Source organism: Sebastes fasciatus, chromosome 11, assembly GCF_043250625.1.
Source record: "Sebastes fasciatus isolate fSebFas1 chromosome 11, fSebFas1.pri, whole genome shotgun sequence".
NCBI classification, from domain to species: Eukaryota; Metazoa; Chordata; class Actinopteri; order Perciformes; family Sebastidae; genus Sebastes; species Sebastes fasciatus.
The window spans coordinates 6,430,477-6,457,647 of record NC_133805.1 but is presented as its reverse complement, the minus strand read 5'-3'; the positions used below and the strand labels follow the sequence as shown (position 1 = coordinate 6,457,647).

General features: G+C 40.6%; 1 protein-coding gene across 1 annotated transcript in view; it reads left to right on the top strand.

Annotated features, from left to right (window-relative positions):
* The window catches only part of brinp2 (bone morphogenetic protein/retinoic acid inducible neural-specific 2), a 214,235-nt gene that overhangs the window by 90,705 nt on the left and 96,359 nt on the right, over positions 1 to 27,171 (top strand). The window contains exon 2 of the mRNA XM_074650202.1: positions 8,731 to 9,192. Within this exon, the coding sequence (XP_074506303.1) occupies positions 8,798 to 9,192 (395 nt within the window). The 5' untranslated portion in view covers positions 8,731 to 8,797. The remainder of the gene's footprint in view (positions 1 to 8,730; positions 9,193 to 27,171) is intronic.

Sequence of the window (27,171 nt, the reverse complement as noted above, 5' to 3'; positions counted from 1 at the left end):
GCTTGTGTGTGTGTGTGTGTGTGTGAACGTATTTGTGTGTTTTTTTGCGACGGGTGGGTTTTCCTACCACCTGCTTGTTCAAAAACAGATTCAGCCTGTAGGGTCTGAGAAAAAGCCAATTACATGTTTCCCTTTTTCTTCTTTTTAATCAGATGCCCTTTCATGCCCCGTTCTGTTGTCCTCGGCTGATTAATCCAGTCACACTTTTTAATTGCAGTACGCTTTCTTTATCCTTAATCATTCCACTTTCCCTGGATTGTCAACACGTTTTCGGAGGCGAGCAGTGGGCGGAACCGTGGGTTTTGAGATTGCCTCATAAAATATTGACAACTACATGTGCTGTAGGAGGACCGATCAACCTTTCCCTCCTTTAATCATGGAGTTTCTCTCATTTATTTTGGATTCACTTTAAGGAGTCTTCGTCGGCCCCAGAAAAAAACACTCTAGAATTAAAGACGGAGATCCGTTGAAGTGGCTTAATTTGATGCAGACAGATTGCAGAGGTCTGTAAAGAGACGCCGAGTGTCTCTGTTTGCCGTCGCTGAGTAGGAGGACTTCCATCCAAACTCCCGTCAAATTTATTTCAGAATATTTACAGTCAAATTATCTCCTCGCACTGAGAGATAATGTTGCTGGTTTCAATATTTATAATTATGAGGCTTGTTTGAACAAACAATATCGGAGCATAAGCCTTGTTTTATTATTCTACTCGTTCAGTGGATGACTTCTTGAAAGTTATGTTGGCATTTCACAATTGAAATTTGTTAAACAAGCTCGGCAAATATCACTTTCCTGCAAAGATGATTATATTGCTGTGTGTCAAAGCTGGAAGTAGAGTACACTGCAGCTATAAGAGCAAAGATGTGGCCAAGCAGTCAGACTTTAAGAGCCAGAAAATAGACACACAGACACACAGGTCTATCTGGTCTATCAGGACAGGTCAAGACGCATCAGCCAACCTTCCTTCTGGGTAGCTCGCAGGTTGAATGCTGCCCACATGTGGTGACCACTTAGGTCTTTCTCTCAGGGATTGGAATATATTGATTTTTACATTCAAAAGTCCCCTGAAAATCTACCTTTTTATGCCTGTCCTTACCATTCTTGTGAATGCAATATCTCAGGGACACCTTTAGAGAATTTCTTCTGAAATAAATGATATCTTTAGACTTTCAATTGTCTTGTTTTATCCGACCAACAGTTCAAAGCCTAAAGTGTAAGTAGTTGTTGAAGCTCTTATCTTAAGTGTATTAGCTACAGTATGGAGAGGTTTGATTTAATAGGATGAACAGAAAGTTGAGATTACTTAAATAGTTGTGATGATTTTATTGCTTTTGACTTTTTGGTTATATACTTCATAGTGCAGCATGAGGTCATCACTGTAATGTAAAATCATTTTGTATAATTCCAGACCAGAGTCTGCCGAGATTAAAGGTGCCCTTTAGAGTTTTGACCGCTAGGATTGGAGACGCATTTATGAGCTGCATGATGTGCATCTCTGTAAATACAAAATCTAAAATTAAATAAATACGACAACTGAATGTTAAAGCGAGACACCCCAGGAAAAAACAAATGTTTTTTTTTCCATAACGTCTTCTTTCAGATTAGTGGAAAGAAAACATCCTAAATACACATTTATGTGTTTACTACACTGTGTCTATTTCGATCTGTAGATTTCTCCTAAATTCACCATTAGATTATGCCTCATTTGGATATTTAAACATTAAAATTTCAGAAAGGTTCCAGTTCAGTAATCAACTGGGGAAGTTCCATGGCGATATCTATTAGTTAAAATTATTCCCCTATTCGCCTTTCCTTAACAGGAAAATAAAGAGCTACATGTCTTTCTAAATTCTGTCGTCCAAGCACAGAAATCTGACTTCCTCTTTGTGCCCTCCAGCCGGCGTTTGCTCTTCACCCCCTCAAATGGAGCCCACATCAAAATGTAGATGTGAGCTCCTCTCTTGTCTCTGCCACTGGATTCATGTGTCTCTCCCTCTGTCGCTCTGTCTTTACCTCCCCGTTCGTCTCTCTGTGACAGTCGTCCCGTTCCGTTAGCATCAATCCTCCTCCGCTAGCAGCTCTCGCTCTCAGTTCTCTCTGTCACTCTCCGTTTCCCATTTCCTTCCTCCCCCCTTCCCTCCTTCCTCCCCCCTTGGCGTCAGTGTGCGGTGATCCTGAATTACAGGGGGGTAGAGCAGGTGTGCAGCTGGCCGGCTATTGCTGCTGACTCAAATAAACGCTGAGAGGTGAGCAGTGAGCTGCTGGGGTTGAGGAATACAGCTGGCCTCTAATGCTGATGGACCTCCCCCTGGTCTAATGTTTGCCAAGGGCCCGGCCAGGTGCTCGGCAGCATATGCACACACACACACGCACACACACACAGAATCAGCACAGATACACATGTTCGCGGCTGCAAACGGACATGAAACACATATGTGTGTGTCAGATCTAATAAGGATTCCCAGCTGTTGTAATTGCACTATACTCAGATATAGAGAGCACATGAATTCTGCTGGAGGTTCATGTTCTCTGCTGCAGAGAATGGAGAAATGGAGGTTGTAATTTTGTCTGACTCGGAGAAGAAAAAAAAGCGAGGACACCGGTTTCCCCACATCATTTTCTGCCTTCCGAGCCGGAGCAGGAATTACTGAAACAAGTCAGGAGGCCGAACCGCTTGGCCTTTGGCTCGGTCACTCGGCAGCCGGGTGGGAAGTTTAAAGAGCATGTTCTGATGGGAAAGAAGCCCGTTTTACAGTTTAACACGATGTCAATCTGTGTTCCCACCCGCCCTCCCACCCCCTTATCTTTCCGTCACCACTTCCAGCTTTCTCATCTCCTTCCCTTTGATTTGTAAAACTGACATTACATACTAAGTTTTAGCTAGCTGGTTGATTGGATTGCACTGCTCTCCAAAAAGGGGAAAACAACAGCTTTGTATCTTAAGTGTGTATGCAGCATTGTTCTGTAGACAATGATGCAGGAAGCATTTCAAAAAAGCTCTGATTGGCCAGATTGGACTGACAAAAGGTTTCTTGATCAGACCCAAAAACACGCACAATCATAAAATCATAGTCACAAAAGTTGCCCTAGAAATGCAGCCACCCAGAGTTTCCCCTCCCAGCCGGCTGCCAGCCAGCTGCCATCCGCTGGTAGTCCCCCTTTCTCCTGTTTCCTGACAGGGTGTGTCTAGATTCCACTGTATAAAACACCCATTCATTCAATTGCAGGGTGTCCCCATTAGATGGAGCTTCCTTCACAAAACACATAAACCAACTGAAGTACACTGAAGAATCATGTTTCTGTGTTGAGGCCACAGTTTGCACTGTATGTTTCTCAGACTTACAGTAGTTGGTTTCCACCATAGGGAACCCCACGTTGCAGATGAATCTGTCTATATAAATTGTATATATACGTCTTTTAAATTTTTAATGTAACACTCATATGGACATATTAAGTCTTTTATCACAGATCAAAGTTTAAGGAGCATGTTCTGGTGGGAAAGACTGCTGCATTCTTTCAAGATATCGTTTTCTAGTTTAACACGCTGTCAATCTGAGTCCCCCCCTCCCAGCCCTTGGTTTTCCGTTACCGCTCCCAGCTTTCCCCATGTTTCTCATTTCCCTCCCTTCTCCTTTCTTTGAGCAAACACGGCACAACAACTCACTCCTCGCTCGCCGAGCCCGGTGAAGGCGAAGGAAAAAAAAAAAATCCAATAAACATAAGCTTCGGCTCCCCCCCCCCCCTTGACTCTCTGAGATGTTATTTAAGCGCGACACGTGGTCGATTTTTCCATTCCACCTGTGTGCCCTCACAACCCCCCGTCCCCTCCATCCCCTCTATCTCCAATATGGATTGGAGATGTTCGTGCTTTTTTTACCTTACCTCCTGCTGCCCCCCAAGTTGGAATAGGGAGAAGGGTAAATACGCAGAGGGTGTGTGTGAATAATGCAAGGCGAACATTAAATGTCAGGTCTAAGAATTCACAATTTCCTCCTATTGTCTCGCTGGCATTCGCGGCATGTTTTATGCATTTTATAATTAGCGGGGGAGTGTCGGAGGAGAAGGAGGCCTGGCAGTTATAGGGAGGGAGAGGGGGGTTGGGGAATCACTTATTTCTGTGAGAGGTGGCGTTTTACAGTAGAAGTTACGGAACATCATTTGAAAGGCAAATCTCACATCTCTGTTGGGTGGAAAACCATCGCAGGGATTCCTCTCAGAATCAATATCACTTCCAACATGTATAAGCTGCCTCATATATATTGTATATTCATAAAAAGGAGGAAAGAAAAAGCTATGAAAAGCAAAAATATTTCCAATTTTAGTTCATTTGCAGAGTGGATCTAAACGGTTGGCATTGAGTGGTTGAGTTTTTTTAATATGGGGGGGCGGGATGGGTTGAAGAAAAAAGGAACAGAATGAAAGCTAGGAGAAAAAACAAAAAGCTGAGCTGGAGCGGGAAAAGATGGCAGAAAGAGAATGGCTGAGAAGGTGATATATCTGAGAGAGAAAGAGAAAATAGGGTAACGTGGAGGGAGGGGTTTGGTACAAAGGAGATACAGAGGAGAGAGAAAGAATGAGGATAGTTAAAATCAGTGAATGCACTGTATGGGCCCACACTCAAGGTCTTTGCTCCAAACATTCCTCCTTTCAGTTTCCACTCTTATAGATTTTTACTCCCTCTTATTGTTCCATCTTGTCTCTCTGTTCCTCTTTTATAGCATCACTTCCATTGTTCACCTCACATCCATGTTTTTTTTTTCTTTCTCCAAAAAGCCTTTTAAATGCTATCTTGTGTTTGGCAGAGTCTTCATTTATTGTTTCAGTCCGCTTCATAGGAACAGCACGTTTAGTCTCAATTTAGTTCTTACAGAAATGCTCTCACACCGCCTGAAGACAAATCACTGTAAAAATGTATGTTGTGCTTTAACCCTCTGAGACCCACAATAGACCAGTTTCTGTCTTTTTTTAGTGGGGCACAGGGGGTCTTTAGGGGCAGATAGCAGGTCAACAGTAGATGTCACACAGAAGTGGTGTACATCATCTGAAAGCTGGGAACCTGAAGATTAATTTGAGATGCAACACTGTGTGTCAAGTATATAAGGGCTTAGAACATTATGATAGAAGTACATGATGTCCATTCCCATGTTCTATTATGTCCCATACGTCGTGCAACAATTTTGGGGTTGATGCCATTTGTTACACAGATTTGTTGCTAAATTTAACCATTTTTTACCACTTGAGAATTGATAAAATGATCAATAATCCCTCCAAAAATACCACATTAAGACACCAAGACCTCGAGGAACACCCTAGAAAAAGCCATGCTGTGATTTGGTATCAAAAACTTCTGACATTTGGAGATTTCTGCAAGAATTGCATTTTTCGGTGATTAGATGGTGAGCGCTTCTGTTACGTAAACTGCTCAGAAACCCCCTTATTGTCAATCTAGCTAGGAAAGCCATCCATCCTCTGAATGCTCTAGGTCTCTAGTTTGTGGCTGTCAAGTTTCATGAGGCTGTGATTATCCTCGAGGTCACCACAGGTCATTTTATACAGTGAGGTAAAAATTTAAAGAAATGGTCTCAATAAAATGAAATGCCTAATATGGGGACTAACATCATCACACATGAATATAGTTGGGTTCATTGGATCCACAGTATAAAATAATAAAATAACACATTTATACTGCATTCAATTGGGATCATTGAATTTTTTCTCAGCTAGAAAATAAATTACCTAATTGTAAATTAATTTATGTACATCAATTTATGATAGGTATGCTATTGTAACACATTCATGTTTTAAAGTGGCAGATAATTGTCTCCGATTTATTTCACTTGACTGAATGCAGCAATCATGTTTTTTTTTTTTTTTTAAACGCTCTGGAAGAATGACAAATCCAAATCTAGTCTTGTAAAACCCTTTTTTTCTGTTGTCATAGGAAACATTTTATATCCAGCGCTCTAAAATAAGTTAAGGTGTGGTTTCATAGTGTACAAAAATATAAAAAAACAACAAGAAAATGTCCAATATTTTCTCTCTATATGGCATTGAATATATTGCTGTCTTTTTTCATAGCATATGATTTTAGCCCCTCCCAGGACATAACAAACAGAGAAATTAGATATCCGCCAGGCGGCACATTTTTAATTTGCACCCGCTTTACCTTTGGGCCATACAGTACAAGGAACAGCATAGGCACAACATCCCATTCATCAAGTTCTCATCCTGCTCTTAGTCGCATAAATACATTCGTTTGACAGATGACTGTGCTAATTGCCTTTTCAAACTGCGGTTAATCTCTCGGTGCAGTGAGCGAAAATTAAAAATGCAGTGCCCTGAGTATTGTTTCTTCATGTCTGAGCCTGCATTTATACACCTGAAATTAATTCTCTAATTTGTTTGTAAGATAAACAGGGAATACTTAGGATCCCAATCCACTTAAAGCATCTTCTCCGCTACTTTACATATCCGCTCTGATATGCTGATTTGTCCCCGGAGACTCCTCCCAGCGATCCTGCTCGTCATTAACAGTGAAACGAGGAGCAAGTCTCTACTTTTTTGAAGGGCACTGTAAGGTCTCGTCAAGTGTCACCTTAAGGAGAGTGTTAATACAGTGTGTGTTTGTCCGCAACCGCATAAATACAAGCAGTTGGAAGTTTGGTGTTAGACTTCACACTTGAGCTGTAGTGTGATTTGTTCTGATGTGTTTGGTGTGTGTGTGCTGCTAACACCCCTGGTCAGTATGGAGGCGGGTGATGACATCCCTGTCCAAACACGCAAAGCATCAAGAAACTGAAAGCAGTCAGACTTGTCACTGTGGTGCTCATTCGACACTCACAGGCAAATTCACAGAGAATGGATTACAGCCGCTGATAGCACCATGAATTACGCATCATTTGCAACCTCTATCTGCCCCGTCTCAAGGTCCGATTCACAAAAGACATTACAGCGCAATGTCTTACACGCCCATAAAGTTTTGCAGCTGAGTGCAATTTGCCCCTTTTCTTTTGCGTCTGATTGCAATTACCCATGTGGCAAAGTATAAATGTTGCCTTTGAGCCAAGAACACAATAGCCAGAACAATGGCGGACAGAAAAAGGAAAATTAAAATTCAGACCGTGAGCTACAGGTCCTGAATGACGAGGTGCAGACGCATTCCTCAAAACTTCAGCCAAGGAATATAAGTGACAGAGAGAAAACGTATTTGGGATTTAACTATCCCAGTCTGTCAGTAGTGTTGGTGTTTTCAAACGCAGTCCTTCAGACTGTAAAAGAATACGGCATACTTTGAAGTGAAGGACAAAAGAAAAAATATCATTCAATGCTGCCATGATCACTGGAAAGTCTGGGTATGACACCCCTATTATAAATGCGCTTCAGTTACCACCAACTCTCTGAAGACGCTGACAATTTCACTGTAACTGCGTGTGGCTATTAGCACTGATCTTTGTGAATTGGACTGTTTTTGCAATGAGGCTTATTTGCATAAAAAGGGGAAAATGTCTGCATATTACCTAATTTAACCTTCCTGTTGTCCTCAGGTCAATTTTGACCCGGGAGGACCACAGGTGTCATTATGTGCTGCCATTAAAAACAATATTCTGACTAAACTTTGACATATACCAGTATGTGATAATCCATCAACATTATGTTCCTCTGATAATAACTATAGTCAAAATAATTCATCATTTCTGCTTTTTTTACTCAAAAATTAGGTATAATTTCAGGAAAATTAGGTTTATTAACCATAAGTGCCTCAAAAAAAAGCGTAAAAACTTGTGGTAATGAGTTGTAATGAAGTTGGCCAAAAAGGTGTGACACAGAATTGGGTGATAATTTATACTGTATGCTTTATAAACAGTAAATTTTGACCCGGGAAGACAAAAAAAGGGTTAAATGCATGCAAATAGCACAGGAGCACCAAGATGGTATTTGCTTGGCAGCGCAGTTAGGGGTGCATTACACCCTTTGTGGGTGCTTTGAGAATTAAACAGTTTATTTTTGTCTCTTTGTCGTGCAATCCTTTTGTGAATTTGCCAAGAACCTTTCAAACATTTGGAAACTTTTAATAAGGTCATTTAAATTTTGACCTCCCCCCCTAAAAGCACAAACACAGGTTGATGATGTAGGCTACTTTTTAATGCCATAGTGAGTGGTAAGTGCCATAATGAGAAATGCCAGTTCAGTCAGTTTGCATGAAATCAAACTGGTTTAAACTCATACACCAGACCGGACTAGCAAAACCGGAAATTGACCCAAAACGAATACATACAAGTGGTTAAAGGCACACCAAACTGAATGAAATCCAATCTGGATTTTATGCAGATATGAGACACTTGAAATGCAATTGTGAGTGAGGCCTACTTTAACAAGAGGCAATGCCCTCATCATGTAAATGTAATTTCTGTGGAGGAATGACAGCAATGCCCATCTGATTGTGTATTTCATTAATGCTCAAGGTTTAATAACAATAATTATGTGTGCCTCTGACATGCGGAGAGAATACCTTTCACACATCTAGAGCAGACATGACAACAGTCACACTGCCCTGATTGATGTTAACTAGATAAATACCACTTTGGGGAACATTATGCTGCCTTCATAATTCTGGGCTGCGATCACAATATGTGGACAAGAAATGTCCATCAGTGACTTCAGAACTGTGAATTAAAAGACATTTTTTCACCATGAAATTAAAGCCAAATGTGTCTGTGTCTTGCTTTTCAGGCCAGTGGGAGGTGACTGTCAGAAGAAATGCCGGTCCTAGGTGCCCTAGTACATCATCACCTGGACCATGGCGACTCCTTGGCCGATGAGAAAAGAGAGGCGCTCCCATGGCTCCGCCTGCCTTGCTAGATGGTCGGCGTCCTCCTTGATGCTCCTATGGTTGCCGTGGGTGTTGCTATGGCTGCCGTGGCCCGGCCGAGCTGAACAAGTGGGTGGCGGGGCGCAAGGCGGGAAGTCGCTCCACGGTTCCCTGTCGTCGCCCTCGTCCTCGTCATCTTCCTCGTCCTCCTCCTCGTCCTCGCCCCAGTCCAGCTCTTCGGCGTGGGGCTTCAACACGAGGCAGAGCGGGGGGCAGCTGGACTGGCTGCTGTCAGAGAAGGGACCTTTTCACAGATGTCCGGAGTACACGGAGTTCAGAGAGAGGTTCCAGCAGGGATTTTCTACCAGATACAAGATTTACAGGTGAGAGGGGTCAGCATGTGTGTGAAAAGACCTTAAAAGTACATTTTCTGTTCTACTTTTGTTCCTTCAAAATGACCAGAAACAGAGGTCCCCACTTGGTTGGAGTAGTGTCATGGTCCTCTGTTGGTAATATAGGCATGTATTATTTAGACCCTCCATGCCTGATAAATTGCCACATCTCTCAAACTTCATGCCCCCAGTTTGGAACATAATCTTTTTGTGAAAAAGATGTGTAGTCTCAAAGCTCAAGCAGAGATTACGCTGGTGACATTATCAGGGTTATTTCCTCAGACTTAACAAAGCTCTTCCAATACCGCAGAATACATTATACAGCTTTTCTTCTTCACAGGCTTGAGTAGTACTCCTCATGATGACTACGCTGACCTTCATGTGTAAAGTTGAATATCAAAAAATGCCTACTTGCAACCTCTCGTCGCACATTGGATGTGAATGAGCTTCGAGAGGGATTTCCTCTTCTCTTGTTTAGTTTCAATGAATCTTAGGAGCCTGAAAATGTTAAACTATCTAGTATTCAACAAGAAAAAAGAAGGAGATGAGAAAAGTAGAGTAAAACAGACATATTATAATGGTGGTGTAGTGGTGTATTCTGTGCAGGAGGATTTACCACATAAATATAATCACAGATAGCTAGTAAGTATAGTTTACTGTCAACCCGTTCACACTCCCAACGTGTCAAGTACCGCAGCTTGATCAGTGCCCCTCGGCTATCGACTGCACTGAGGCACCCTTTGGCGTCTGTATGAGACGCACCGGGCATTCAACTAACCCCAATGTAAAGGCATTCACGTCATTATTAGACAAGCAGGGCAACTGACGTAGTTAAGGCAGGTGGTAGAGGTGGATGGTTGAGTCAAACAAACACAGGACTTTCACCAAGGAGACCGCTGTTAGTGTCCCGTGTGAAACCAAGTCAATGTTGACTTATTTTACCATGGCTTTGTTGCGTAATTTCTTGATTTTACTAATGCTCAGTTACGTAACAAGCATAGTCATTTCACGCAACAAACGTAGGCTTATTTTGATCCCCACTACAATCTTTTCCTAAACCTAACCAAGGAGATTTGTTGCGTAAGTAAACCTAAAAACTAAGTCAACCTACGTTGGAAGTTTATTTTGAAAAGACTCTATGAATGTAACGAGCAGAAACTGAACATTTCCCGTGAACACGGGAAGTTTATTTTGAAAAGACTATGGATGTAACGAGCCGAAACTTGACACGCCGTCCCTGTGTCAAAAAACTGACGCTAGAGGGGTGCCTACAGTGTCATAGTTTGGAGCGTAGGGCTACTGACGAAGCGCCAATTTGACAAGTTGGAAGTGAGGCCATGTTGTCACTGCACGGCCTGCACACAGGAGAATGTTGTTACCTTGATTCAGCCTTTAACCCAGTGCCTCTTTCAGGGCATTGTAAATACTGTCCTCAAATGGCACCAAGCCTGCAGAGGAAGTGCTGTCTGAACGATGCAAAGTTGCAGCCTGAGTGGCCAAAGCCCAAGTATCGCTATCGAGCCTGCAAAAGTCAAATCGGTGCATCCCTAGTTGTGATGCTATGAGTCGTGTACTGCAGTTTGTTGCAAATGTTGCAATGAAACATTTGTCCCATCCGTACTGTGTAGCATCATATTCCTGATAAGGGTCACAGATCCTTATGTGTCAAAAACATCAAGAACAAAGTTAATACTAAGCAAACACAAGGGCACAGATATTTCAATATCACTATTTGATGTTGAGCAGCTGACTATTATTAAAGCAAATATCACTGAGTGAAATATATGAAAACAAATATTGCCACATTGTACTCAAATGAAATAAAAAGTGATAACAGCATGACATAAACAAACATTAGAGGTCAATATGATATTTATCTTTTCATCTTTGCCTTTGTAAATACATAGACATCTGCTCTTTTTTTTCCAATAAAGCAGCACTGACATTAGGATTCCATCAAACCCTGTTTGTTATGAGAGCGTATAATGAAAAGATGTATCACTTTCACTCCAAACATGCATTATTGTCAAACACAGTTCGTCTGTATTAAAATTCGCTGGATGGGTTGAAATTCAATTCAAGCAGCTGTATTATGACTCGTGTAACACTGGAGGAAGGACTTGTGGGGCAGCGATATCTCCTTTCCTTTCATTCTGAGACGGTTCTTTGTTTTCAATGCTAAAGGAAAAAGGAAAGGAAGAAGTGAAACTTCGGTTTGGAGATTTCATTCGCTAATTAATTGGAAATGGACAGTTTCTGACTGATTTTGTGTCTTTATTTTGGGTGAAAAATGGGAACTAAGGGGAACTATTATGATGACATACTTTAAATTCTCTTTTTTCTATTACTGTTTCCCAATCAGCGTTCATCTACCAGCTAATTTATTGGCTCTTAATTTATTATATTATTTATTTCCCCTTACTAAGATGATTAGTATTGTAATGTATTCAATTGTATGTATTTAATTTATTTATTTTTTATTTACATTTTTTTACTTACTTATTTACTCAATAATAATAGTAATTATAAAAATAATAAAATAATAATTATTATTATTACTATTCATAATTATACTTCTTATAATTATGAATAATAATTATAATAATAATCCTTTTTTCCCTTACTTAAAAATACTGGCATTGGATTCATATATGATGTTTACATTATAGTATGCACTTTGTCTTGTTTTATTTATATTGTATGACAAAATGAGTTAGTGTCAGGGAGAAAAAAGTACGACTGAAACGAGTCAATAAATAAAAAAGTAATAAAAGAAAAAGGAACATTGATTTTACAGTAAGCTTATACTGCCGCTGCGATTCATGACGTCCTTACTAATTTAATAAAATGAAATGTGTTCAGAGTTGGACTCTTTAAAGAGCGACTAAACAGGGATCCGAGGGAATGGGAAATGTATTTCGTCTGGGAGATTAAAGTCGGAGCGTTAAATACTTCCAGTGTAATCTGTGAATAGATAAAAGACAACGCTTGTTCGTTTTGAGCGGCGGGCAGAGTAGAGTTATGAAACTGGTCTGTGTTGTGATTCTGTCATATTTTTCTCCGAACCCCTCAGAACAGAAAGCATCAGCAAAAAAGAATTGGAGTTATGAGCTCAGCAGGATCAGGGGGAATGTAGTAGTGCAGGGCTGAACCAGTTGAAAGAGCATTTTATGAGCAAGCATTTCAACTTGTAATATAAAAAATATCAGATATTTATTACAGTCGTAGAACCATGACCGTCCATACATTCAGTTTTCACTTATCTCAGGCGACTCAATTCAAAGATGTCTGACAGCTCATAACTCCAAACTCATAAATCAGACAAAAAATCTTTTATTTTTCCAATTCCACTAAAAAGTCAACTTCTCAACAACTGCAGCATTCAAACAGTGGAGTCACAGTTGCAATGCGGCAATATCTTTCAAATCTTACCATAAATCTGGAAAGATGTCAGTCCCAACTGTGAAACTCACATTTTCCTGACAGCTGAAATACATCAAGTGGACTTTGTGAGGGACACCATTGTTCATAATTATAATTCAAAACAGGATGCAATCAAAAAATTCTAATTAGGAGAAGATGGATATGATATAAGGACACTCCTTTTTACCAGGTTTAGAGTACTTTGCCAGGTGTTTATACACTGTGTAGTTGAGATCAAAGTGAAGGCTGAGCTCGAAGATGGGTGTGGTCCGAGCAAGGGTGCTGGAAGTAAGGGGGAGTAGGAAGTGAGGAAGGGGCCATTGGCGTCATGACTGGTCCGATCCCATCACAAGATGGTCTCTAGTACTAATTATCATGAGGAGGGATTCATAAACAACTAATTTACTTATTAGTTGGTTAAACCTCCATTCTGTCCCCTCCAGCTCACTGTGATCACCTATACTAGACTAGAGGTTATCTAATAACTTGGTGAACAATAACTTCTTCACGGCTGTGATGAGATGTTGGTCATATACTCTTTTATGACTGCAAAAATCATCTCCCCCAACATGATCTCACCCCTACTCATTATATTTTGCCACTTGGGCAGAAGCCCCTGGCAGCAGCGTCATGTGACTCTGTGACATAGTGACACGAATATCCATGGCTCTCAGTGTCTAATAATGACGCGGATTGGTTGACATTGGAGTTAGTTGAAAGCCTGGTGCGTCGATATCAAGACGCCGATGGGCCAAACGTCGGTATTTGGTGCCTTGGGAGTGAGACCAGGCCGTTTTCCCCCTATGTAAAAATCTGAATCTACGGCCCTGTTCAGACCTGGTATTAACATGCGTCCTCAGTGATCGGATCACAAGTGGACAACTTTACGTACGTCTGTTCACACCTGGCATTAGAACACGTCTCCACGTGCGTCTTCAGTGGCCACTTGTGATCCGATCTCACTTCCCCGCTCCATATGCAAATAAACATGTAGTAAACACACGGCTAATACAGCAGATGTTAATTTACATGAATGTCAGTAGTAGTATCCTACATATTCGTGAATTCTGGTACATTGTATTAACATCAAAATAAAAGGTTATTGTACCGGCGGTCCTTGTTGACCTCTGTCCCACCAACACCGCTGCCAGACAGCGGGGCACAGCGCTCCAGAGAGCCGGGGAGGACAGAGAACAGCGGGCGTTCGGGTGTCAGCTCCGTGCAAAGCAGCAGAACAAAAACAACAACACATCTCCCACAGTATGATAATAATGCACTTTGCATGCCTAGTCTGATAGTCTGTAGATATGTGGCCTATAGATAAGATATATTTCAATAAAATACAGTTGTACCGACAGGATACAGTAGAGCACAGAGGCCGTTTCCACGCTGACAAGTGCCCTTGTCTGCCTGTTTTTTCACCTGTAGGGGTGCGGTGATCCCGCGGATCCCAGCTGGACATCAGATGAGTGGCAAGGATGCATTTGCGTACACACTGTTAAAAGAATGTGGTCATATGTGGCCCAGACCACCTCTGAATGTGGTCTGAAAGATCCAATCTTAATGCGTCTTGAGTGCGTTCACACCTGTACTTACAGCTGTCCACTTGTGATCGGATCACTGAGGATGCATGTTAATACCAGGTCTGAACAGGGCCTATGACTCACGTGTGTGTTAGATATGATAGAAAGTTGTCTTCTTAACTACACCCTTGACCAGACTAAAAAACATCCACTTGGCAGAGCACTCAAAGTTCAATTGTATGCTTTGTGTGGACAGAAGGCCAAAACAGAAAGTACAGGATGTATTTTCAGATTTATCCGGCTGAATCTTGACACACGTAGAAAGCAAACCCAGCTTTCATTTTGGTGATATTATAAAAGGAGAAAGAGAATTCTAAATAGTCTAGATTCATTAATTCACTAGGCTTCTTTTTTCAATCACTTCTTTTCAATCTTTTGGGATTACTTCCAACAATACCAGCTAATTTAATTATGAGTTATTGATGAATAATAGGAATTCTTGGGTTGGAAGGTAGAATCTCACTTTCGGGCCAAACATTTTCCCTGCTGGAGAGGGCAGAGTGTGCCAAGACCGGAGCGTTTCTCAGTGTGTGTAGAGGCCGTTAGCTGTGTGGTCTATAAATAATGCAGTGCAGTCCCGCGCCAGGTCCAGAGTTCATACTGGCCCCTGTCACCATTATCATTATTCCAAATTTAATACCAAATGTGATAGATATACGCTGCAATTTGAATTTCCATTTCCTCTACCTCGAATATATAAATATATTCCAAGTAGAGGAGTTTTTAACTTTCCTTCCCCTCCATGAGCTCTTTAAAAATAGATTCTCTTGAAAGTTGTCATGGCCGTTTGTACTGTCAGAAATGTAGACTTGCCTGAAAAGTATATGCTCTAACTATCTGCAGCGTTTTTTTGTTTTTTTTGTTCTCTGACCGTTACAGGAGTTGACTCCGACTAGGTTTCAAAAGATGTAGAATCACGTACAGAACTTTTTGAAGTGAATCATACAGGCTCTCTTCTCTCTCTCTCTCTCTCTCTCTTCCTGGCTGCCTTTTGTTCACTTTTATTAAGGAAAAAAAGTCCGCTGAGCATGTGACGGCCTGGTTGGCAGTTATACAGTCAGTTATACTCTCAGCTGGTGCTTGTCTCAGTTCTCTGCTGCTGCTCCTCGTCACTCAACACAGTCTCACGGCAGTTCATGAAATAGTCAGACAAAATTTAATCTATTTGATTCATGTAGAAAGACATGATTTTCCCCTTTTTTATGACGTACAGCATGACTTTCAACGACGTAGATTTTGTGCGTTTTACCAAAAAAATTCAAAATTACTTAGGTTTAGAAAAAGATCGCGGTTTGGGTTAAAAATAACTCCTGAAATGCTCAGCATGACTGTGCATTTTTCCATTAATGTCCAGCAACATGTGACGCACGTGTCAATTTCCGATCCAGTCTTTTCAAAATAAAACTACTCTGTTAGGTTTAAGAAAAGATCGACTCGGTTAGGCTTGGGCAACAGAACTACTTAGTTAACTTTGGGAAAAGATCGCGGCTGGGGTTAAGATATCGCCAGAAGTACTGTAACTTAAGTGCGGGAGTTACGTGGTTTTTGTTAAAATAACTCGGGAAGTGCTGCAACTTATATACGGTTAAGTTACGTGACAAAAACTACTTAGTTAGCTTTAGGAAAAGATTGTGCTTTAGGTTAAAATAACCCCGGAAGTGCTGTATGTTAGTGCGGAAGTTACGTGAGGAACTTTGACTTGTGGGACACGAACAACGGTCTCCTGGGCAGAAGTCCAGTGTTTGCCACCCTCTATTCTTCCCGGTTCACAATTACGTGGATTATTAATACTAATAGATTTCATGCTGACAATCATGAAAAAATCTAAATAGGACTAATTCAACAGCTGCTGTGCGACAGGGCTGTATCACTTGAATGGCAGGAGGTTAGAAACGCCTCATACACAAGCACTCGTAACAGTTACTCATGAAAGTAGCTGACCTTCTACTTCTGTGTAGTCCATTCACTCTCTAACTTGAGGTGTTTTTTCCTTCACAAATACAAACTCCCCTTCTTCTCCGTCTCCTTCTGCCTCAATTTGAATCGACTGGAAATGACAGCATCACTTACAGATGAGGGGGAAGTTTAGTGTGAAATGACAGGTGAAGGTTCCGTGACATAAGTGGGACAGATTGTCATATGACTCTTGCTTTTAGCTGCGGGACATTTCCAGTGATCATAGCGAAGGCGACATGGCAAACTCCCACTGATGTGGTTCTCTTTCTCCTCGTAGTCATTTTTTTTTTGGGGCAAATACATCCTTTTGTTTATTCTTACAGCCAGAAAACAAAATGCAAGGTATGCATTAACATAGAAAAAAATGGTATTTATGTCATAGAGCTGTGGCTGAATTTGCCCTCCTTCAGTATCATAATGCTTTCTCTCTCCAGCAGTGTGTGAGTCATCGGGTCCAGCTGGTCGCCTCGTGTTCCCTTAGCTGGTCTTTTGTTTTCATCTAATGCTCATTTAATGCAGCCTCTGCATGATCAATACGGTATATGAATGTTTGCATGCACACAACTGAATTACAGCATTTCTGTTCAGCATTTTTTTTGACATATGAGGGTGGTTTATTTAAACTCCTGAATCTTATGTTTCTGAAAATTAAATCATGGCTGTATTAGTATGTTTTATTGCTTATAATAATAAGAGAAAACTGTATTGATCTCATGCAAATGTCACAACAACAGAAGAAAGTGCAAGGACAGCTGTATAGTGTAGCACACACCCTTACAATATATATAGTATTGTAGCAGTACTGGTAATAACTTTAGTGTTTGGTGATTTTAGTGTCGCTGTCTGGCGCTGGAGGGGAGTGGAAAAAAGATGTTGAATTTAAGATTTGGCTCAGCAGGCAAGAAGTCTGTGCAAAAGAAAAGCAGTTTTATAAACTAAAAATCATAATAAAACAGAGGAGAGGAACAAAAGTCCCAGGGAAATTAACAAAGAGCAAATAAGCTCACTAAAACTAACTGAAAACTAACACAACCTCACAGCAAGCTGCTCCCAACAACAACTCTCCATCAGTCAGTACCTAAGTGGCTTTAAATACCTCTCCTGGCCCCTCCCTAATTGGACTGAACCACTGCATGGGGGTTACCTAATTGGACTAAACCATTGCACAGGGTTTGGTAAACCAGTGAGGGGAATTCCCAAACCTGAATAGGAACATAGCAAACATTTAAATGTCAACAGTTTTTAAAGGTTAACTGAATTTTAGGCTTCCCTCCTTTAACTCTCCCACAGTGTCTGGGGACACACAAGAAGAGGAAGAGACTACTGGTCCTCCTCTTCCTCTTCAGCCCAGTGACCACAATGGCACTCGCAAGAAAAAGGGAAAATCACAATTAGCAAACATCACCAAGGTTAATAGACACTGCACAGACGAGCACATAAACCTGGTCTATGAAAACTCATTTCTTTTCTTATCTGATTGATTAACATAGAAATAAATCCACTAATTGATGGCTCCGACTTGAACCTAACTAGGAACAGGTGGCCTGACTCAGCCTGATGACAGTGATTGCAATTTTTAGATTGTAGCGGGCTCAGTTTTAATGCGAGAGTGAAGATACTGGTATCTTATGAAACTAGAAAATCTAAGGAATCCATGTCTTTATTTATTTATTTATTTTTGTTTTTGTTTTATTTAGTTTTGTTGTTTTTCTGTTGTGTTTTTTATCAGTTTGTTTTCTAGTCTGTTCGGTTTCTGTCCTGTGTTTCTTTAGGGACCCCCTCGAAAACTAGATGATTCACCTCAAGGGGTTATCCTGATATAATAAACTTCTTTCACACTAGCTTGTCACAAAAGACGCTAAATAACACTACATTTTGGTGAGGAAAAGATGGCATGGCCAATTTCAAAGGGGTCCCTTGACCTCTGACCTCAAGATACGTGAATGAAAATGGGTTCTCTGGGTTCCCATGAGTCTCCCCTTTACAGACATGCCCACTTTATGATAATCACATGCAGTTTTGGGGCAAGTCATAGTCAAGACAGCACACTGACACACATCTTGAGTTTGCCATGTTATGATTTGAGCATGTTATATTATTAAATGCAGTACCTGTGAGGGTTTCTTTGTCATTGTTTTGTGTTGTTAATTGATTTCCATTAATAAATATATACATACATTTGCATAAAGCAGCATATTTGCCAACTCCCATGTTGAAAAGAATATTAAATACTTGACATATCTCCCTTAAGGTACATTTTGAACAAATAAAAAATGTGTGATTAATTTGCGTTAATCGTGGTTAAATATTTAATCGTTGACAGCCCTACAAAGAGCACATACGTTCACTATTAACATTTTTGAGACTCGCCATTAACAATTCCTCATTATATTAATAGAAAATGTAATCCGGGAAGCATTACGTTTCCTTCAAAGCATATTTTATATCGCAAATTTCTAGGAGACGGGGTTGAACCTGAGTCACTGTGGCAGGTGAAGCTGTTACTGTCAGAAGTCTTTGTGCACTAAGCCCCTTTCCTCTAATGACATGTCGATGCAGACTTCCGTTTCCTTTAGCAGCTTTGCACTGTTTGATATAAAGTTATTCTCAGTTACTAAGTAACCAGTACAACAGACTTCAGTTGGGGTGCTGAATGAAGTCACTCATCACTGAATGGAGCCCTAAAAGCAAAAGCAAGTGCCTCCATTTGAGATATGATAAGGTCATGAGCCCGGCCATATGTAACAGTTTCCTGTTATGACTGCTGCCTCTCATCCCTCCTCCTCCTCGTTATCAGAGATTCATGGCCGCCCTCTTTGTGTATGCGCTTCGTAAATGCATTCCTAAATTTCTGGGATTGCTTTTTGCCTTTGATTTGATTGCTGCATCCCCCGCTACCCACAACAACAAAGCACTTGTACATATCCGCCGACGCGTCCCACTCAAAGTATTCCTCAAGAAAACTGGCACACTCTCTCCCAATTTGTATGAAAACAATGACAGTGGCAGTGAAACAAGGCCAGCGGGGGCTTGACAACATGGGCTTCAAGGACAGTCTGCCAAGCCAGAATGAAACGACTACTTTTTCACAAGACAAAAGCTAAAAAACAATCCTATTTAAAGCTTTGGATCCAAACATTTTAACTTGTCCTTTCATTCCAATTCAGTGTATCTTTTATAGGTTTTATATTTTTTTCTTTTCTTTTCTAAAAATAACCATGCTTGTGACTTACATTATGAAATATTAAACATTTTCTGTGCAATGATGGAAATCAGTGTAATTCTGAGTGGAGTAATGAGGAACATCATTTCATGAACGTTTTCCAAAATCGGATCAGTGATGGTGGAGATATTGTACATGATAGAACAATGGATGGATGAATGAAGGGACTGGCGGTCCAGATCAAACTCATAATGTTGCAATTAGACCGTAATTATAATTATAGTTATTCTGCATCTCATGGAAAAGGAAAAAATGCAGTAAGAGCCGAATACGGTGATGTCGCAGAGTCGCTGTGGAGAATACAGTGACTCCATCACATGTTCAAAGCACCTCTCTCGTGTTTCTAATTACACTGCCGTGGCTTTACTGATATCTTGATTATCATTAAGGAAAATAAGTGCCGGCAGTCCTTTCTCGGCATTAACTTTCCACAAAGCAAGAACAAAATTGGCTGCTCTCATTAGCTTTTGATAAGGGGGTAATGGAGATGGGAATACATGTTGGCCACATTTTCCTGGGCTAAACCTAATCCGTTAAATTCTCTAATCTCGTTGTTGCGCAACTTTCATTAGATGCTACAGCCGTAAACAAGCTGAAAAACGACCAATGGATGGGTCGTGATGTTTGCCCTTCCATCTTCTCTCTTATATGGCTGTGGAGAAATCCCACTTCAACTGCGAGGCACTGTTTGGAGGTAGTCTATTTGTGGCAATGACATATACATGTAATTCATTATCATATACTCTATGTATATTGCAAGACCGGTCTCACTAAATGGCGTATGAATGACACGGTCATTTGTAAATCATTCTGCGTGCAGTAACAACACCTTTTGGAGTATCATGTGTACATCATGTAGTCTGTAATGACTGCAATGTAAACGCATCTGTGTAAATATGCTACGCTCAGAGCTAGTGACGTAGAATAAAATGTGAGTGAGGCTGCCTATGGTGGGCGGGTCAAACAAACACAGGACTTTCAACCAGGTGGCTGGTGTTCGAGTGTCCCAAAGTGTTGTTGAGTTATTTTGAATTGACGTTTGTGACATGTTTTACGTACTTATGTTATTTTGTTTACATACATAATTTTCTCAGTTCACATACTTATTTCAAATCCAACTATGATGTTTTTTTCTAAACTTAACGTGAGTGTTTTTGTTGCCTAAACCTAACTGTGGACATTTGCAACCGTTTAACGGTAAGAACGGGGTGTTAAATGACCTTAAACAAGTTAAAAGTCTAAAATACGTTATCATGACACACAGAATGCCCTTAAGATGTTGTGTTATTTATACACTTAGGTGTAGTAGTCCCCTAACGACCCACATCTATGGTGCTTATAGTGACCGATAACGCCTATTAATGGCCTGACTTCCACTTCTGCTCCTGTAATGATAACTACGGTCGCTAGAGGTCGCTGTCGTCTTCTTTTATACCTTCTTTCTGTGATCTACCATGTGAATAGACGATGAAACCCACTAGTGGGCGTAGAAGGCCCCTACTGACCCACATATATGGGGATTATAACGACTGATAACGCCTATTTAATAGCCTGACAACACACTAATCGGCTGTGTAGTTATTAATTGGTTCCAAACAAATTATAAAAACACTTAATTTATTTGCTAGTGTGATTTTACAGCTATTTATTATGATTTTTTTTTAAAGTTAAATGTTCAATGACCAAGACATTCAGATTCAGATTCAGACAACTTTATTGATCCCAAGAAGGGCAATTAATTTACAGCTTGCCCCATCACAAACACACAGACATCATCCAAAATGTTTTTTCAATCACAGATCAGAACTGACAAGGACAGCAGATAAGTTAATAAAATATAATAAATAGCAATAAAAAAGAGAGAAAACAAAGAGATAATAAATAGCCGTTGTTACATGATTTATCATATAAGGGAACTAATGCTAACTCATTGTATGAATTTATATTGTGATGTTTGACACTGAGTAGTATCTTGAAAAATGCAATCAGTACGATGGTCCAAAGTACCCGAACAAATCACTCAAACTTATATCAAAGTCATTGTTTATTCAATCAAACACGACATCACCTCACACTCCTGCATAGAAGAGGTGGATTTGGATGTGGAAGAACACAGCACCGCAGGAATAATCACACCCTTTTCAATTCGGTCTGAAATGACAAAGATGACCCGTCAAGCAGTTCTTACAGAGACAGACAGAGGGGCTCTGCCTAATTTCCTCTTCTACTTCTGGTGGGCTTGAGAAAGATTGGCTGCTGATGAGACACAGGATGGGGGTGGAGGTTGTTTGGGTGGGGGGGGGACGTGTCGGGGCTTAGACTGCAGGCTTCTTCTGCGGTCCACAACATCAGAGACACAGAACGCTTAGCGTGAACGGAGCAGCGGGGCAGAAACAGGCCTGTGGCTCTGTGATGGAAACAGTCAGGAGGCAACAGCCTGCGTAGCAGGAAACACTTGCCTGTTAGGCACTCTGTGTCTGTGTGTGTGTGTGTGTGTGTGTGTGTGTGTGTGTGTGTGTGTGTGTGTGTGTGTGTGTGTGGTGGCTGACCAATATAACTCTCAAAGGGACATACTAGCACAAATATGGGTCGCACACTGCCCTGCCACACACACAAACAAACACAAACACAAACACAGAGGGTCTTTGCAGTTGCTGTTTGATATGTTAACCTCTCTACTTCATAAGGATGAAACTAAAGAAACACCAGCTGCTGAGCACATTGTATACATTTGATCCGGTTAGTTTTGGTTTTGAGCGCACTAAATAACTTGACATGACGTACCTACATCCTGTCGTCATGACCTACGTGAGCTGCGTCTACTGTTACTTGACATTGATTGGTTTGTAGTAAAGGACTGGGACGAAGTGCTGTTAACACCGTTAGCATGGCTAGCACTCCAGACCCAGACTCTGAATGTCGTATAGCACCTTTAAACACCAACTGGGTTCAAACACAAACATAGTGGTGGAGAGGGAGAGATTAAGAGATCACAGAGAAAAATCACAGAGTATACACTGAGAGAGAGACAGACAGATATATGCTTACATGTAATTGAAAGAACAAGACAGAAGGGCAGACAGTTACTAGTTTCTGTTTGTTTTTTAGCCGATTCTTTGTGCAAAAAAAGCACAAAATTGCATTTCCTTTGTGCATTGCTTTCATTTTATACAAAAAAAAAATGACAAGAACATCAACAACGGCTCATCCCCAGAAGTTCAGTTCTGTCAGCTCTTTCAATGTACTGCAGAATTCTTACAAAAATCAGTGCTGCATCGGGGACTCGTGTAATGAATTAACCTATTGCGCTCAGGGAGAAAGCCATAATGAGTGATGTATTGCCTTTTCTAAAATAAACCCAGCAGTGATTGTGTGAAATAGAGTGTCTGCAAAGCACCAGGAGAATGTAAAACAGACCTCGTCCTTAGAAAGCGAATAACTACAAATTGATTTAAGGCTCTCTGGGAGTGAGATTTCACATTAACCTTTAATAGAAGCTATTTGCCATAAAGAAGAGGTTTGGCTATTAAAAATGGAATGCAATGCTAAATCTGTCAAAACAAAAAATGTTTCTGGAAGACAGACGGAGAGTGAGTGAGAGATGAGTGTGTGCGTATGTACATACTGTATGAATCTCTGCACCTTTCCATTTGGCCTCTGTCCAATTTAAAAGCACAAAATAACTTACAGTAAAAGCCTTCATTGAAATGCCTCGAGTTCTTCAGCTCACAATGTTCACAAAGAGCTGCAAATTTAAAGGAATATTACACTGAAAATCTATTGAATATCAAAACCTCAACGGTGCCTCTGAAAAGTCTTTAGTGCTCTTCTTTGCGGATGACACTCAGTTACATTGGATTCCAATGGCAAACTAGAGTCCCTCGATCTCTGAAATATTTTGCCGATATTGTAGCTTGCTAGATCTCAAATGTATGCGATACTGATTGTGGCACCCAACCACACAGCAAGATGACATTTTAGATGTGTAACTTTATCCCACGACTCTGAGGTGCTTCGTGTTTCCAGCTATCACCATGACGTAATCATGACGTCGGCTGTAAAAGGGTCTATACCCATACTTGCAGTCTTGAGCACTTCGTAGTGGCTGTAGGTAGTAGGCAAGTGTGTCCTGTGTCTGAAATATGCCAACACACAGTAGGCTACACTTAACCCGCAAACAAACACAGGACCTTTACTTATGGGCCCGACATTGGTATCCCGTGCGAATCCCAAAGTTGCGTGATTTTTATGCACAACGTCATGGTACGTGACGCCACTAAGTCACATGATGTTATGTATGTAGTTTATGTACTTTGTTCTAACCCTTACTAAGTTGTTTTGTTGCCTAAACCTAACCAACACTGTTTCACAATGTTCACCAAGAGCGAAGCTTCAGCGTTAAGATACTACAAAAAGGCAGTATTTCCACTGTAAAGAGATAAATTACATTTTTTAAAAATTATTAAAAAATGTATTACAAGTGAAAGTCAAGTAAAGTCTTTTCATTGTCGTATCATACATAAACGCAAAATCCAGTACCATTGTTATGCAGATGACACGTTTATGTCACATTAAAAAACAGAGAAGCTCACCAGTTATTATCTTCTCTTTCAGAAATACAGTGCTGGGTGCCCCAAAAGCTTCTTCAGCTAAATGAAAACAAATCAGAAATAATTCTGTTTGGTTCACCATCAAATCATATTCTACAAAAACATTTTTGCTCCCTGTCTACAAATGTTAAATATTCAGCCAGAAACCTGGGTGTTATATTTGAGACTGACATTTGAAAAACAAATTACAAAAGTATTTCAGTCATGTTTTCATCATCTGGGGAGCATCTCAAGAATCAAGTCTTTTCTCTGTGTACCTGATCTCAAAAAGGTCATTTCATCTCAGTTAGATTATTGCAATGCACTGTATTCAGGGTTAACCCAATAGACCATACATTTAACAGCTACTAGTACTAGAATGACAGTGGGTAAAGATTGGCAGCTGCTGGAATATGACCAAAGTTGTTGTTTTTTTGAGTGAATGCACACTTAAATCAAGGGTACAGAACATTTTAGTTTAGGCTGAGTTCAACAGTAAATTGCATTTTTACATTTACATAATGAATGCTTTCCCCAAAAAACAACAACTGTATTTAAATGTACAATCATCTTCCCTAAATGCATTCTTTGTTCCACTTTAACGGACTTCTTTTTGCTGTTTGGGTAGCCAAAACAGAATATTGAAAAGAGGCCAACATTGCTACTTTGCAAACACATCATGTACCCACATTAAACTGTATACCGGCAAACCAGAAGGTGCACAAATTGTATATTTGATTGAGAGTGAGGGAAAGAGAGTTGTGGGAATTACATTTCCTAGTTTTGATGTATAGATTCCCAGTAGGACCTAGTGCAGAAATACAGAGACGTCCTTTACCAAGTCCCTTTGAGAACAATCAGGCCACACACACACACACACACACACACACAATTTCTAACACGCATTTACACCCTCAGCTTCCTGCTGTGTGTGTGTGCCCGAGAGAGAGAAAGAAGGAGGGATGTGGAGGAAAAGAACTTGCAGCTACACAGACAATAAAACATCAAAAAGAGCTTTCCGTCAAAGAAGATTACGTTAGATACAACAGTGATGGGATGGAAATCCAGGCAATATTTCCCTCTTTTTTCATCATCAAAAGATTAGGTTTTCTGAATAAAACACCCAACCCCACCACCACCACCCTCACACACACACTAGCTCAGATAACCACAGCAGCACACAATCACGTCGCATCAAGCTTTCTGTTGTTGTGAATGTGATTTCATTTTCCCTCAATGGAAACACATTGGAATCCAGTGAATGTTTGTAATTTGTTGGTGTTTTACAGATTTTCTTGACAGTGTGAACTGATTTTCACTAGGGCTGTCAAGCGATTAGAATATTTAATCACGATTAATCGCATGATTATCCATAGTTAAATTCTGATTAATCGCAAATTAATCACACATTTTTTATCTGTTCAAAATGTATACCTTAAAGGGAGATTTGTCAAGTATCTCATACTTTTATCAACATGGGAGTATGCAAATATGCTGCTTTATGCAAATATATGTATATATTTATTATTGGAAATTAATTAACAGCACAAATATTGTCCAGAAACCCTCACAGGCACTGCATTTAGCATAAAACATATGCTCAAATCATAACATGGCAAACTCAAGCCCGACAGGCAACAACAGCTAGCAGAAACGTGTTATAAATATGAACCTTTTACTTTGAACACTTTTTAAATCAACAGGGGTAATTGTTAAAGACAAATAACCTATATTGCCATTCAACAAACATATCTTTTGTTAGTAAAAGTAATTAGGATTGATTTCAGTTAAGGGAAACCACTTAATAGTTTCAAAATATTGTTGCTAAAAAACTGTTTGAGCTGTGTACAGACTTAAAGGGACAGTTCACCCCAAAATCAAAAAATATATCTCTTTGCAGAAATCATGACCCAGCTACTCAAGATAATCCACAGACGAGAGGCTCGTGCTTGTGACAGCGTGAGTTGTAAACATTAATGGCATCCTCCTAAGTTGAGCTGTAATGTTAGCTACATCCTTGGTGCTACCAGTCACGAGCATGAGCCTTTTGCGCGGTGATACGGTTGACGGGTGTAGTTTTGGTAGAAAGAAAATAGTTCCTTCATGAAACTGCTCACAGCAAGGCCTACTGTAGGCTAATCTTGGGTGTAGCCTCTGGTCAGGGGTCAGGACAAGAACTCTTCAAGTATTAAAACAAATCTTCCAGGTTTAAAAACTCAGACTAGGTGGTGGTGAAATGTTGGCAGCACAGGAGCAGCAGGCAGTACAGGGTAGCTGCAGCTAACTGGCTTAATACGCAGCCTGCTGATTAGTGATTGGCACCATGCAGTTGGTGGAAGAGTTTGAGAAGATAGTTTGAACCAGAGGGGAGTTCCCTCATGAATTTCAAATTGAGAAAAAGCGAGAAAACATGTCGATGGACGGAAGCCAAGAGGCAGAGCTGAGGTGGAGTAATGAGTCTTCCAAATTTAACTTTTGCTAAGATCCATTTATCTGATTTATAAATTTGCCAGTGGACATAGAGTATTTTGGAGTCGGGAATGCTACATTCCCTCAGTGATTTATGGGACTAATACAGTATGTTGCATGGTTTATGTATCACTGATATGGAGTGTGGCTGCAGTAAAAGCTATTAGTAGCACTGTCATGTAATGCAAATCACTGGGGTATGTTTATTATTTGTGGGATAAAGGTCTTGATGTGCTCAAATGATGAATCACCATAGTTCCACTGGAGCGGAAGAAAGCCAAGGGTATTTAACCCATTCTCACTCCCAACTCGTCAAATAACCTACCGCCGTTTGGTAAGTACCACTCGGCATCGCAAACCGACGCACGGAGGCACCCTTTAGCAACAGTATGTGACAAAACGGGCTTTCAACTAACTCCAATTTAAACCCACTCGCTGCATTATTTGACGGTCGGAGCAAGTGACGTAGTATTAATATCGTGAGAGTCCGGTAAGGGCGGCGGGACGGCTGGTGGATGGGTGAAACAAACACAAGACTTTCAACCGAGAGACCGGTGTTCATGTCCCGTGTGAATCTAAAAGTAACGTTGACTTTTGTCACGTCAGTCTTTAGTCACGTGACTCGTCGGTATCGTCAGTACCGTGAGTTACGTGAGTCGCTAGTCACGATTCCGTGGGTTATATACAAATTACAGTACACTATTTTTCGTAGGTACAAACAAGTATA